Source organism: Dermochelys coriacea, chromosome 10, assembly GCF_009764565.3.
Source record: "Dermochelys coriacea isolate rDerCor1 chromosome 10, rDerCor1.pri.v4, whole genome shotgun sequence".
NCBI classification, from domain to species: Eukaryota; Metazoa; Chordata; order Testudines; family Dermochelyidae; genus Dermochelys; species Dermochelys coriacea.
Window position 1 is genome coordinate 79,360,704 of NC_050077.1, and position 15,227 is coordinate 79,375,930.

At 44.2% G+C, this 15,227-nt stretch overlaps 1 protein-coding gene across 1 annotated transcript in view; it reads right to left on the reverse strand.

Moving 5' to 3' along the window:
- Positions 1 to 15,227, reverse strand: part of IGDCC3 (immunoglobulin superfamily DCC subclass member 3) — a 192,784-nt gene that overhangs the window by 64,983 nt on the left and 112,574 nt on the right. The window contains exon 5 of the mRNA XM_038419930.2: positions 7,533 to 7,670. Coding sequence (XP_038275858.1) covers positions 7,533 to 7,670 — 138 coding nt within the window. The remainder of the gene's footprint in view (positions 1 to 7,532; positions 7,671 to 15,227) is intronic.

Sequence of the window (15,227 nt, forward strand, 5' to 3'; positions counted from 1 at the left end):
CCAGCCACAGCCTTACAGAAAACCAATGAAATGGCTACACTGGTCAATTACAGTATAGTCATTCTTCCAGCAGAAAGGGACAAATAACTATCACCCAACCCAAACGCCACTTTGCAAGCTATCTGTGATATATTGGGCATCTACCAATTTCTTCCGTTTGTTTCTACTTATGTTTAGGCACGCAATTTCTTCCTCACTCCAGAAACTATTTTGTTTACACTGAAAGCAAAACCACTTATCACAGGAGCCAAACCACCAAGACAGCTTAAGTCCTCAAGAACAGGAGCACTAAGAGATGACACTAGACACAAAACCAGGTATTTTAAAAAAAATAAATAAATCAGCAGATCCTGCAGTATGTGTTCATTCATCAGACCAGCAGAAATAAATAGTCTAATTTCAGACAGCATCTTGACAGAGAGTGGTGGGAAAAGGTACTATGGATTGAAAGACACAAAGCAGGGAACATGCCCTGAAAGTTGGAGAAGCATCTTCTGCCCATTATCTTTGCAATGTTTTACAGGAAATGTTTAACTCAGAGGTTTCATTGTTCCATCAGGCAGGCAGACCCTGGACACTTCATTATTTACGTTACAGTGAAAGGGGCTCAGGTCTTTCAGATGGAGAAAAACAATGTCATTAAATAATTGTATAGCTGGCCGATGTGCTGCAGCAGGAAATTGCTCAGCCATAAAAAAGGACAGTAAAGCATGACCTGTCCAGTGTTTAATGAGCACTAAGAAGAGTCGGTTTCTTTTGAATAACATCATGTAAACCAAACTGTAACGAAGGTCTGAATTAAATTCAAATTGAACTTGATTTCCTTGATTTAAATTAGACCTTTTTGAAGCCCATATTTACAATAGGTGTAAAAATCAAATCTCTCTCTTGAGGAAGTAGGACAGGTGAAATATGTGAGCAGGCTGTACCTGGCAGGTAGGCTGTATGATTGTATACATGAGTTAAGAAAAAACATAGAAATATGACTTGAATGCCAGTCTGGGTTATTATGTTATTTACCATGTGCTACATAATTTAAACATAAAAGACCCAGGCTGCATCAGATATGCCACGCAGTCGAAATATCAGTGTCTGTATGTTTCCATTTGTCTCTACAGAGGCCATCGATTAATTAGAGTTATGAGAGTTTGAGGAAATTTCTCCTGCCAGCTAAATTTATCTTTTTTCTAAACAAAAAAAAAATAAAATAAAGTTTTCCCAGCTCATATTCACCATTCAAGAGACAAGGTGGGTGAGGTATATCTGTTATGGGACCAACTTCTGCTGGTGAGAGAGACCCGCTTTTGAGCCACACAGAGCTCTTCTTCAGCTCTGGGAAAGGTACTGAAGAGCTCTGTATGGCTCAAAAGCTTCTCTCTCTCTCTCTCTCTCTCTCTCACCAACAGAAGTTGATCCAATAACAGATATTACCTCACCCACCCTGTCCCTCTCGTATCCAGGTGCCGACACGGCTACAATTACACTGCATCCACCATTCTAGTCAGGCAAGTTTTGCCATCTCTAATAATCATAAAAGGTTGCATTTGCTGGCTCAATTCACACTCCCTCTCTCAGGGTCTGTCTACGGTGACACTCTGTAGTGTAGACACTACAGCAATGGAAGGGTTCCTGATTTAGTTGGGGATTGGTCCTGCTTTGAGCAGGGCGTTGGACTAGATGACCTCCTGAGGTCCCTTCCAACCCTGATATTCTATGATTCTATGATCTCTGTAGTAAACCCATCCCCTCAAGAGGCAGTAGCTAAGTTAACAGAAGGAGACTTACCTGCATCTAGAGTGGGGGTTAGGTCGACCTAATTACGGTATAAAATTTTTCACAGCCCTGAGTGATGTAGTGTAAGAAATGTCAAGAGGTGGGGTGTGGCCCAAGCCCTGCCCCTCCAAGGGACTTAGGTCCCCAGCTGGGCCAGAGTGTGGTGCTTCCCCCAACTCAGGATTCACAGCCATGAACCCTCTCCTGGAGTTAGGCGCACGCGGATCTAGCCCTCAGTGTTATCATCAAGCCCCATCTCACGGTCACAGAGAGAGCACAAAAATAACCCTTGGCACAAGTACAGCTCCTTTCCTCTGAGGAGCACAGGGGGCTCCACACATATGAACTGCACCTCGCAACCCTCTGGCGTGGTCGACACATATTCTCAAACCCATTGGGCAGACAGGGAAACCCTTCACAGAGGTTTGCCCATAGTCTCAGCGAGTTAGTGACAGGGCTAGGAACAGAACCCAGGAAACCTGCTTTCCTGACTTTAATCACCCGGCCCCCATCTTTCAATAGAGCAGTGGTTTTCAACTGGGGGTCCATGGACCTCAGGGAATCTGCAGACTATGTCTACAATTTCCAAAGGGGTCCCCTCCTCCATTTGAAATTTTGAGGGGTCTGCAAATGAAAAAAAAGTTGAAAACCCCTGCATTAGGCTATATCACAAAGAGGAAAAACATCCTGCCCCAGCTAACTTGCTCTAAACACTGCTGCTCGGCTCTCTAAGCTACAGGGGCTCACAGGAGTGAAATGTTTGATGTGACCTTTAACTTATTTTGAATCAGCGAGCATCAGAGAGCCAATCTGGACAGGTTTGTTCACTGTATCCTGTTTGCCGAAGCTTGCTGCAGAGCTATCCATCCTTTAAAACAATGGGGACTGGACAACTTCCAAAGAAGTCAGCCTTGCAAGTCTAACCAGTCTGGCAAACCCAAACCCAAACCCAAACAGAACATGAACATACCATTACTTAGCTTGTGATAATGCCTAGGAAGCCTATCCAGGGACCAGGGTCCCACTGGCACTATGCCAACAGGTAATGAAAAGATGCCCTGAAGAGCTCACACTCTTGGCACAGGAGAAGATGCAATGCGTCAAAACAAGAGTGAGAACTCCCCAACCATGCAGACCGATGGTTGTGCTGTAATAGCTTCCCATTGCAATGACAGCTCAGAAGAGTTGAGTCACCCTTTCCCAGAGCACAGGGAGGAGAAGGTGGTATTCCTCATGCAGCCAGCCCCCTGCTCTCATCCGAGCTCTGTGACTAGACTGCAGTTTCTTCTCGGATGGTGGAATGGCTCAAACATCAGTAACTTACCACACCACATGCACTACAGAAGTTTGGAATCAATCAGCCAGACTCAAATGGAGATGGGGGCTCAGATTTCCAGACTGCCTGCCCGGGGACAGGATGCGAATCTACAGGGTACTGTGTGCCTTCTGCAAGGTACCGAGCATCGCCCTTACCCTTTCAGGATCAGCATTTGGAAATAGCATTCCTTTTCATGGGGGCCCAAGGAGCCCAGTAAATTTACATGCAGCAGTCCCTTCCAGAAAGTCAACCCCAACAATAAGTAGGACATTTTGCATCCTCTGAAATCAGCCATGCCAGCGGCTTTCGAATGTTTTAATTCTATGAATGACTTTGTGAGACAAAAACCATCTTGTGGACCTCCTATATCTTCCTACCCCATGACATTCACTGTTTGCTAGACTACAGTCTCTCAGAAATGATGACTAGTGAATCAAAGAACTACCAATGAACCACTAGAACGGGTGGTTCATGGACCATTGTTTGACATCCAGTAGGCTGTCCGATTGAGCAGGAGATGAAACCCCATTATGAGTCCCAGTGTCACATGGCTTCCCCAGGGGCTATAGGAGAAACTGAGCCCTAAGTCTGTGTGCCTACTTGGAGACTGCAGAATTAGGTCATTTCCATTTCACTTTATACTGATGCGATTGTGACAAAACAACACTATGAACCAACTAGCGAACAGCAGGGTGGAATACTGATAGGGCCTTAAAACGCATGTTGTTTTTAAGGTGGGGGTTTTGGCTGGTAGTGAAGAGCAGCTGGGTTACTAATTAATAAACACTGCTCACACTGAAGCTGGCTATACTCCAAATAGGAGACACCCTCAAAGAACCTCCTTGCAGTGCACAAATAAAGTTTTAAAATTTCCCATTAGAGTGAAATCTGGATGAAAGATCCCTGCAATTTGGGGTAGAAGTTATTTAATTTTCCAAGGTATCTGGGATGCTTTTTCACTGTAATGGATTCCATTGTTCTGTCTACAAAGCAAATGACTGGCACATCAGCACCAATTACAGAAATTCATTAAAACGTGCCAGGCGATATGAATATGCAACAACGTGGATGCCTTTCTTTTATAAGTAGCAAGTAGAAAGAAAGTAACAACTTTCTAATGTTGACCATTTAGGTCTTTTGTGAATTCTTTGTATCCTGGCATAGTAGCCTTCTACTTTTTAGACATATGGGTCTTCTACTCCATCGGACATTGGGCACCATGTATTAGCATATTTAGAATACATTGCAACAGTTGACTATTCAGTGTGTGAAGTGGTGAAATTTACTCTATTATTTCTAAACACTTCAGGGAATGGTGCTCCTGTCAACCAGTCAGCCATCTATTGCAAGCTTCTGTGTCCAATAAGTTACCAATTAATTGGCTCCTACAACTGTTGTATGGTTTATGTGTTGAATGGCTCCCTCTTTAGTAATTTCCTTCCCATTGTGTAACCCTTTCTGACAAGTTCTGTATAATGCTATCAGATAATCACTGCCCTTTCTTCTTTCTCTCACTTTTGTAGAGCTCTCTAAATAGTGTGTTATTTTGTCTCAGTACCTTTGATGGAGGCCAGATCAGCAGCTTGTCAGTTAAAGGATAAGCTGATATGTAATACATTAAAAATCATTATTAATTCTGCTGGCTTTGCAATAAGCTCCCTGGAGATTCATTTTTGTACGCCTATGGGTTCAGGTTCGAGTGTGTAGTTGTGAAAGGACAAATCTTATCTTTCTTGAACAAACCAAAACCTTAACGATTTTATACTTCTCTCGGAACAAATCCTCTAATGAACATTTCACTTTGCAAAGCATTTCATTCAGTGGGAGACACAAGAACTTTGTGGTAGAGGGATACAAAATATTCACAAGGAAATAAAAGTAAAAGTTTATTGCATATCATTCAAAAATTGACCCATGATTTGAATGATTTTTTCCCCCAAACAAAACTGGGTCCATTTCCACTGAAAATTAGCCAGGTTTTTGGCAAAGTCAGAGCAAAAAGTGGGTCCATTTGTTTAAGAGAAGACAGCTTTTACACACAAAACAAAAGCAAAAATTCACATTTGCGCTCATTTCTGAATAAAACAATTGCCATGGCAAGCAAAATAAAAATTGAGGGGTACAAAGGACCCCATGAAATGGCAAAATCCTACAAAAGTGAAATACTTCAATGGGGACTTTTTCTGATTTTTAAAAAAATGGTGCACAAATTATTCATTTATATTCATTTTTATTTAAATAAAACTGAAACTGAGCCTAATCTAAGTTGGCCGTCTACCTTTAAGACTCCACTGCCATATATTTTATAGTTTATGGTTCCATGTGGAAAGTTTTTTTCTCCAAGCTGTATTGTTTCAACAGTTATTTAAGAGGAGCCCTCCTGCAATTACTCTTCATGAACTAGTATTGTAGGAGGTGCCTCAGACAGGTAAACTTCATACATGAGGAAGCTACACATGTATAAACTCAATCAGGCATGAAAATACCTCTCCTTTGATGTCAACCCCCTCCCGGCTTCCCTCAACTGGTTTTGTCCTACTTGGAGTCCTTTCAAAGTTGTGTTGTCTCCTTTCCCCTCCTTCTGATTGTGAGGGCACAAGAATGCCAAAGAATATGTCTGATACTTTCACATTATTGAAATAGTTCAAAAAAGAGCCAAAAGGATCCCTAGATCCATTAACTCATAAGCAACCTTTCATATCATTGTAGAAATAGACAAAAGAATGTGTTTCTTTGGGAAGAAAGCGTTCACACTAACGTGGAAATAAAAATAGTGAGGTTTTCTTTTGACTCGGGTAGCTCTACATCAAATGCCACGACAGAGAAGTTGGGGTCTTTTTTGATAGATGGTAGTGTTGGACTGAATCTATATGGGATAATATGGCTTCATGCTATTATATCTTCATTACTACCCCATTCTATGGAGACAAGTGTTTTGAACAAGCCAATGAGCTGATATAATTAGGGCAATTATAAAGTAGTTTATTATAGTTGAGAGTCAGGGTAGAGCAGCCTTGTGCCCAAAAGAACATTTGCAATACCGTGGCATAGCGTATCCAGCAGGTTTTTAAAACAGCATCAGTATGATGATTATTGCTCAGGGGGAAAAGGTCAGTTAGCGACAGTCTTGGGTAGGTGGTATTAACAGTCCATAGAATCTGAATGGAAAAGGCAGTGTGAAAAAAATCTTTCTGGATTACCGCTACATAAATGTATTCTTGCTGTTTTCCTGAAGGCTCTAGACTGGGAAGCTAACAACCATTAACCAAATTCTAAGAACCAGAGATTCATGAATAAAAAGCAAGAAGCATGGCTGAAGTCTAGGGTGAGCATAGCTACCCAGAGTGTGTTTCATTCCCAAAAACGTAGCCCATTACCCTACATAGCCACTTTGGGGAACATGTAATATCCTGGTGGGAATTTCTTGTGAGAATGATATTGTTGCAATGTGCTTCTCCGAGGAGGAACAGCTCAAAGGTCTGGAAACATTCACTTGGTTCAATTCACATACACATATATTTTCAGATACCAGAGTGCAACACAAAGGCCATCAGCTATTTATTTGGAAAAGATTTCTGCTTGGCAGTTAAATGTGAAAGCACCCTTCCACTGTATGCATTTCTCTGGGCTAACGTCAAGTAGGCAGAGCTTAACATAAAATTCTTTTTTTGATTGCAAACAACACCGCACTACTCCACTTGTGCAATCGAACTTGACAGTGGCTCAGTTTTTCATGTTGATTAACAAATACTCTTGACCTCACCACTGAGTATCTATTCTTCAGAGCTTCATGTGTGCAACTATTAACCACTCCCATTCCCTGGTTTTATTTTAAATCACTGAATAGACAGACAAAAAGAAAAGGAGTACTTATGGCACCTTAGAGACTAACAAATTTATTTGAGCATAAGCATAAGCATAAGCATAAGCTCAACATCCGATGAAGTGAGCTGTAGCTCACAAAAGCTTATGCTCAAATAAATTTGTTAGTCTCTAAGGTGCCACAAGTACTCCTTTTCTTTTTGCAAATACAGACTAACACAGCTGCTACTCTGAAACCTGTCAAATAGACAGACAGTTTCTCTCAAGTCTGTTTTACATGGAAGACATGTTTGTGAATGAAGTCACTTCTCTGGAGCCAGTGTTGATGCTTTTGATGCAACTAAAGAAAACGCTGTCCCTTTTTTGGAAAGATAAAATTATCACCTTTCATAAAATGTCTACAGCTTTAACCAACCAACCTCAATAACAAGTTGAAATAGGAACTCGGAAGGCAGTACAAACCATAGACAGAAAGATAAAAGGGGTTCTGAGTCTACAATTAACCTGAACAGTAAAGAGAAGGCTGAATTGTCCTGTGCAATAAATAATCAATGGCACATAATTATTTCCTGTGTGAGGACAATCAACAGTGCCAAATTCCTGACACTCAATTGCTTACCTAGTCGACTCCAGGACACAATGGGCCTGGGATTTCCAGTGGCAATGCATTCCAGGATAGCTGTCTGGTGCACGGTCAGGGTGAGGTTTTCTGGGCCGACAAGAATCATGGGATCCTTGTAAACTGTAGAATGGGAGCCTGCAAAGATATACTCACTGTTAACTGAGACCTACTAGGCCTTAGTGCTTAACTGCAAGATATGACACTCTAGAGTACAATGATAACCCACCACGAGGGCTCAGTTCATCTACATGAAACCTGATGGGAACAGAATGTGACCCATGTAATCCAGAATTAATGATTTCATTATATGCATCCACTAACTAGTGATACCAAACAAGGACGTTGCCTATATAACAGGTACATGTTGAAGTGTGCCTCAAATATGCATATTGACGTTTCCATGATAACACTCTTGACAGCAATGACCAATCCACAAGCACATTCTGTCAATCCAATTCACATACTGCACACATATACAAAGTATAAGAAAACAGCATTGACTGGCAATGGATCTGCCAAGTTTTTAACTGAAATGCACGCGGTGCCCAAGTCATCTGTAATGGCATGGACTGAATGCCATCTCTGTTGAAAAGCAGCATTAAAAGGAACAGACCAGATTTAGAGGTGACAAAAATGCTGGTGAAAGTACATGCCAATAGGTGGGTGTAAACTGATGTATGTATGTGACGTGGGTGGAAAGGGAAAGTGGCTTAGAGGAAGGATAACAGCTATGAGGAAAGTGTAAGGAGATGTGAGACCCAATAGGGAAGGGGCTGCTTTACCGTTCACCTTCGTATGCCCTCACATAAACTATTTTTCCTGCTTCACCTCTCGCTGCCCCCTTGGTGTGTAAGTTACACCCATGGACTTTAGATTGTGGGAGCCCATAACATGCTAGGCCCTCTCCCACTTCATGACGTGGCTCACAGCATCCAGAACAGCTGATACTGCCTGTGAAGGAGCCATCTCTTATTGATGCTATGGCCACGTGCTTTGGCCTCAAACTCAACTAGGCTGCTGCCTCTGACCCCTGGTGTTGCTCACAGGGGCTGCTTCTAAATCTCTCTTTCTGGGGATCTTTTTAAAGGGACATTTCCCCAAGGAAATACTACAGGGGGTTCCACGTGGTGCTCCTTCCACAACAATTGACATCACCTCTGACTTCAGGCCAAACGGCTAACATTTATCAGAAAACCTTTCTGGTTTGCAGTAAAGGGGTGGACCCTATTGATTCACACTGATGCTCTTTGTATGACAGGTTACAGATCTCGTGGGCAGGGCTACAGTACCATTATTATTTATTTGTATCACAGTTGCACCTAGACTGGCACTTGATTGTGCTAGGTCAGGGATCTCAAACTCAATTTACCTTAGAGCCAGTGCCAATCCTCAAATCCTCCCAGCGGGCAATAATGTCACGTGGCTCCCTTGGCCGCATGCCGCCCCAGCTGACTCTGCCCGGCGACCCAACCAACGGGAGGGGGAGGTGCCTGCAGCAGACAGAGCCAGCAGCGTGGCTGCATGGGTCTCTCCTCTGGGGAGAGGGGCATGTGAATCTCTCCTGCTCGCTCCCCTCCCACCCCCCTCCCTCAGCCGGCAGCCATGAGGGCTGGATGAAATAACTTTTTTTAAAGTTTCGGCGGGCCGCAGTGGGGAGATTCTCGGGCCACAGATGGCCTGCGGGCCAGGACTTTGAGACCCCTGTGCTAGATGATGCACGTACTCCTAGGACGAAGAACTCATAGTCTAAGCCGACAAGACAAACAGAGGAAGTATTATTCCATTTTACAGGCAGGCAACTGGGGCCCACAGACATTGGGTGACTTGCATAAGAAACACGTTGCGGAGCGGGGACCTGAATCCAAATCTTGGGAAAGCCCAGTGCCGTATTCATAAGACCAACCCTTCCTTTCATGCTTCCTACAGATTTGAAATATGATTTGGAGGAGGAGTGTTCCTCTGCACTGTTATTTGACTGATTTCTGCACCTTTCATCATCTTCCAGGAGGTCGCAGATAAGGCAGAGCTGATGTACACTTAAGGCGTCAGAAACCGAGGCGTCTCTGCTGTCACCCTGGAAATGCTGGAGCGTGGCAACGCTGCTGAACACCCAGTAACATTCTTTGAAGCTAAGAATGCATGAAGAGGCAACAAAAACAGTGATGCCTTCTAACCCAGAACTTCTGCTTCTCAGCACTCCCCACACTGCAGCTTTCCACTTCCACACGCAGTGCAAGCTGAACATCCGCGAGAGCCGTCTCTCCCCAGGAGACTGTCTGCTCTGCACAGGGGGGTTGAAGTAATGTATCAGCCAGTCTGTGTGTGGATGTAAGGAGCTGGGCTCAACTCCTGGTTTTGCTCCCTGTGTGTATTTGGGTAAATCATTTAACCTCTCTGCGTCTCAGTTCCTCATCTGTAAAATGGAAATAACAATACTTCCTTTGTTGGACTGCAAGCTCTTCAAGGCAAGCGCTGTTGCTTGGTATGTGGTCATGCAGCATACAGTACAATGTGGCCTTGATCTTGGCTGAAGCCTCTGGGCATGACCCATAATGCGATAAATCAAAATAATACCATGTGCACTAGACCCACAACCTGTCAGACAAATTGCACACCAGTGTGAATCAATACAATACAATCCTTTCTTACATACAATAATGGTTTGCCATTACTAAAAACTGGGCCCAATTCCAGAAAGGCAAAATCAGCCCAAAGCCATGACAACTCACAGGCTTAATGTTGTCGCTCGACGAGTGCTTTTTAGAGTGACCAAAGTCCATATCTGGTGCAGTCCCACTTCCATGGGCTTAGGTTATACTCCACAAACACTGGGGTCAAGAAGTGTTTAAGGAATTTCAACAATCCATTGCCGGTGGCAAGAATATTCTGTACACCTGCATGGACAAATATGTCCATCAATTTCGATCCTTAGGAGTTGGAGGACAGCAGTGGGGGTAGGAAGAGGTGAAGGGTATAATTAAGTCAGCCCAGGCTCATTTGGGTCTGATTTGTGACTAATATTGAGTATTCTGCTTTCAGATCTCTCCACTACTGGGTCTTGTACATGGAGCTTCTTCTGACTGCAAAGATCATTCAAACAGAAATGCTGCATTGGAAATTCTTTGCAAAAGCTTTTCTCCTAGATTTCATTTCCTCCTGCATTTTTTAGCTTCACACTGCAGCGGGGGCTGAAGTCAAGGGATATTCCAGTGGTACTGAAGCAACCACAAATGAATGGCTCATTTGTTAAGCATGTATATGGCTGCAGTACAGGGGGTGATAAAGCTACAGGATGAGTTGTTTTTAAAGAGGTAAGATCCAAATCGCTTTGTTTATGTGTGGCTTAAAAGTTGGCTTCTTGCTAAGTACAGTTCACCCTACCCTGTGCAATACCGATCTCTGAAGAGAATCGGAGCAGTTAATTATATTTAACAACTGGCAAACTTTAGAAGATTTGAAAAACGAGACTTTCTATCGAGGGATCTCAACACCTTTCCAACCATCTCCGCAGCATCATACTGGGGCTCGGCTCCTATTCCAAAGCACTCAGCGCTGGCCTCACTCAGCTCCCACTGAAGTCAATGGAAGCTTTATTGTCGACTTCCATAGGAAGAGAAGAGGCAGTGTGACCTAGTGCTCTGAAGTGGGATTCAGGAGACCATGGTTCTATTCCCAGCTCTGCTGCCACTTTGCTGGGTGACCTGGGGCAAGTAATTTTCCTCCCTGTGCCTCAGTTTCCTCACCTGTCAAATAGGGATAAGGATACTGATCTTCTTTGTAAAGCACTTTAAGATCTATTGATGCAAAGCTCTGTCTAAGAGCTATGTAGGATGAACATGCTTTTGAAAATTGCACCCCTCAATTCTTACTTAGGCTCCTAAATAAAAAGTCCTGGTTTTCAAAAGCACTAAAAATATGCAGCATCTCTCACTGAAGTCCATGGATGCTCACCACTTATTAAAATGCCTAAATATTACCTTGAGAACCTAACTTTCAGTTCCCATTTTTTAAAATCTTGGTTCAATCTGGACTAGAAACACAGTTCTCCTGGCCCCCCCATGCTGTGTTTTAACCCCAAGATCAACTCAAATACTTCACTGTACCTTATGCAAATCATGCACCCTCCTGGATTTGCAGCACTGAGTCAGACATCTCACAAGAACAGGTTCCCTCCCAAGATTCCTGGTACTTCTCGCTTCTGGCCAAAGCTGAAATAAACTTTCCCGAGATTCCTACAGAACTGTCCAGAACCAGAAATGGAAGGGCAGGGTCAGCAGCCAAAATGAAACAGAACTGTTTTAAAAGTTGTCCAAACTCTTTTGAACCCCAGAAGGATCCATTTGGGGTTCAGCTTAAGTGATGAGCCCTGGTGTGTGTCAGTTCTTATCTGCACCAGCCCCTCTATCCCAATGCAAAGTGGTTTTCCTCATACATCATCTTATCCCTACCTCTTCATAGGCAGGATTGTTCCTGATGGTGTCTTCCCTCCTGCTTTATCCAGTCTGGATGTAAATGTCCATCGAATGACAAGGGTGTCTGTCTTCACCATGATAACAGAAATGAACAGCCCAGTAAGGTGTAAGATCCAGGGATGTTTTCTTGGCGGAGACTTGGAGTAAATAAAGCAGAGCTGGGGGGGGGGGGGGAGGACGGACATGGACCACTATATGTGCCATAATAAAATAAGGGCAGAGCAACCTCATTCCTCTGTGTTGCTGGAACACAGGATGAAGTCCACCTCATTTTGTCATGCCTCAGGAAACACAAAATGCAAATAAGCCTATTTTCTTCCCCATGCCTCTGACACAGGGGCCAGGAAGCATGCTGCTCTCTGTTCACAAGTGGCAACGTGCTAGCATCTCCAGCGCTACATCAGAGCCCCAGCGGGGATCTGGCCAGGCAGGTTGGGGGCTGGCCTGTATATCCATTAGTGTACAGGTACACAGAGGGCACACTACATATTACTGCCACCACTCCACTCTGCACCCTGACGGGGCCTGTGGTATGTGGGCAGAATACACCTTAACATCACGAAACAACACTGCCCGTGTGCTCTGCACCGTGCTCCTTTGGCTGCCAAAGCCAGATGGGAGCCACTTACGGTTTCATTGCCTCCAATTCAGAAGTAACCAGAGCGCAGTGTACCAGCGCTACCTCCCATGGTGCTGGCACAGGGGCAAGCAGAGAGCAGGGGGCCGCAGAGCAGGGCCTATGTTGACTGTGGCTGGAAATGTAAAACACCAGCCTTCCACGCAGAGCGGCTGATCTCGGCAAACGATCCGTCAGGAGGTTCTCCGCCCAACACAGGAAATTCGTTTGATCCAGGGGGCAGGAATGAAGGCGCAATTCTTGGTCAAGTGCTCCAGGCGAGTGAGCTGGCAGCAGAGCCTAATGCGTTTCAAAACATGGCAGGGGAGTGAAAGGGAAAAGCTGCGATTCCTAAACGAAACTGGCTTAGGTTGAGGCACAAAGTCCCCACCTCTGAAATCAGTCCCAGCGGCGGCAGCAGCACCAAAGAGAAGGATGTTCAGGCTAGTAAAAGGTCCCAGGCACCATCAATAAGGACAAGCTCTCTGTTAGAGAAAGAAATGCCATTGGTGTGGGCTTTTCTATCTTGATCATAAAGGCAGCAGCAGCAGTGCAATCTCCTGCTTGTGTAGGAAAGGTGTCCGTACAGAGAGGCAGGGAAGCCACATGGGAACATCTGCTCTAAGAAGGCACTTGAAAATAACCAATCAATAGGATGGAAGAAGCATCTGTGCATTGTGCTGCCATGGGCCCATCACCAGTGTTACAGAAGAGGCGAGAGAAGACAGCTGCGAGATGGACAGCATGCTTTAGGGTCTACAACCCCAGTGGTTCTATCCTCCAGTTCTTCCAATTCCATCACCACAACCCTGTCTAAGAGTGAGGCAAGCAGTGCCAACTGGTAGGTTGGGGTGCAGGCAGGTTGTCCATCCTATTGTACAACCAGCTCGTGTGGAAGCATTTGCAAGGACAACAAAACTGATCAGAAAGCATCCTGCAAGCAGTTCTATCAGAGAGGTACCACCACGCTCCCAGGAAACAGGGAAACATCAGCAAAGAATGAATCTTCTTGAACCAGCAACCTGCTCATCAGGTGTCTCTCTTTTACCAACATCCCCATGAGAAACACTGACAGTCCATCCTGTTCTGGTGCTGCAGCCCTTGTCAGAAACCATCTTCATCTTGTATCTCGTCTGGTCCATTAGCAAAGTCTTAGTTCTGAAACCAAGTTCCAAGGCTCCAATAAAAAACTGGCTTGGGTCCATTTCTTTGCAGGTGGACAAATGACATAGATTCACAGCCCCAGCTATGGAGGTGATGGGCAGAACACGAATAGGTGTAATTCTTATCCCCTGCCACCATCACATCCAAGGGCAAGAAGATGCAAAGGTTTGCGAGGTGATTTTGAGTTCTATTATGGCAGTGCAACTCCCTTGCGCTTATGCTGGTGCAACACTTATACTGATGCAAAGACTATACTGGCGAAACCACATTGAAATGCTATCTATGTAGTGCTCACGCTGATGATAATGGCGTAACTTCTGCTAGTGAAATAGTACTTATATCAGTGCAGTCTGCACAGTGTTGACTTATTCATCATGGGACTTGTTTCTTTAAGGAAAACCAACACCACAAATGCCACACATAAAGGAAACCAGGGGAACATCCATTCAGAGTGAGAGATGGTCAGATGAAAGCAGCTAGCACTTTACTCCCTGAGTGAAATAATAACTCAGAGCAGTAAATTGTTAAACAGAACTTCAGCCCACTGATAATTTATTGTTCATTTTCCCCTCCTTGCAGCTACTGGTCACATACATCAAGCAAGCAGATCTGTAACAGGCCTCGAATGCTACCAGGTTTTTCAGAAGCAGTTAAGCCGTTTTCTTCTCCCATCAGATTTGACGTGCAACATCTCTCTGCTCCAGCCTCTCCCCATTTCCCAAAGGCTGTTTTCTTACATGCTGCCGAGAGACTAATCTTGCATTCAGGAAAGGAACAGCCCAAGCTCTATGACGTCACTGGCCACAGAGCCATGTCCGAGGATTACAGCAGGCTTGGTGACAGCAGGTCCTGGGCCTCAGTGTTCATAGTTGTATGAGACAACAGGATCATGACTCCTGGTAATGAGATGTGGTGCTTGTCTACAAAGGCTAATGTCCTGCCCCGCTGTATCACATTAAGCGACATCTGAAGCTCCAAAAATTCCAGGATTGGTTTGTTCAGAGAGCTTTTCTACACTCAAAAGTGACTATGTCCAAATTCTTGCTCAATGGATCTGCTCCTTGGGTATAATCAGGGTCAGATTGGCTTGCTCAACTGAGCATTATATGCTTTTATGCCTTATTTCGCCTGTCAGCTCTGCAGACCTGTACAGGTATAGCAGAGGAAGCTGGATTCTATTGCTGCTTGTGTATCTTCACAAAATGATTAATTAAATTCCAGCTGGAGTCGTGTGTCTGACTGACCATTTGCATGCGTGATTTTCTCTCTGGAACACCTATTTTCCATGCACAATTTCACATATGCATTTTTTGAAAATCGGCTCCCATTCTGCAGTATAATTCCTTATCTGAAATTTACATGTAAATTAGGTTTCTATATCTCCAAGAAGAAATCCAGACTGCTGGGTTATTTGCCCAGAAGTGGCCATTCAGGAAGAAT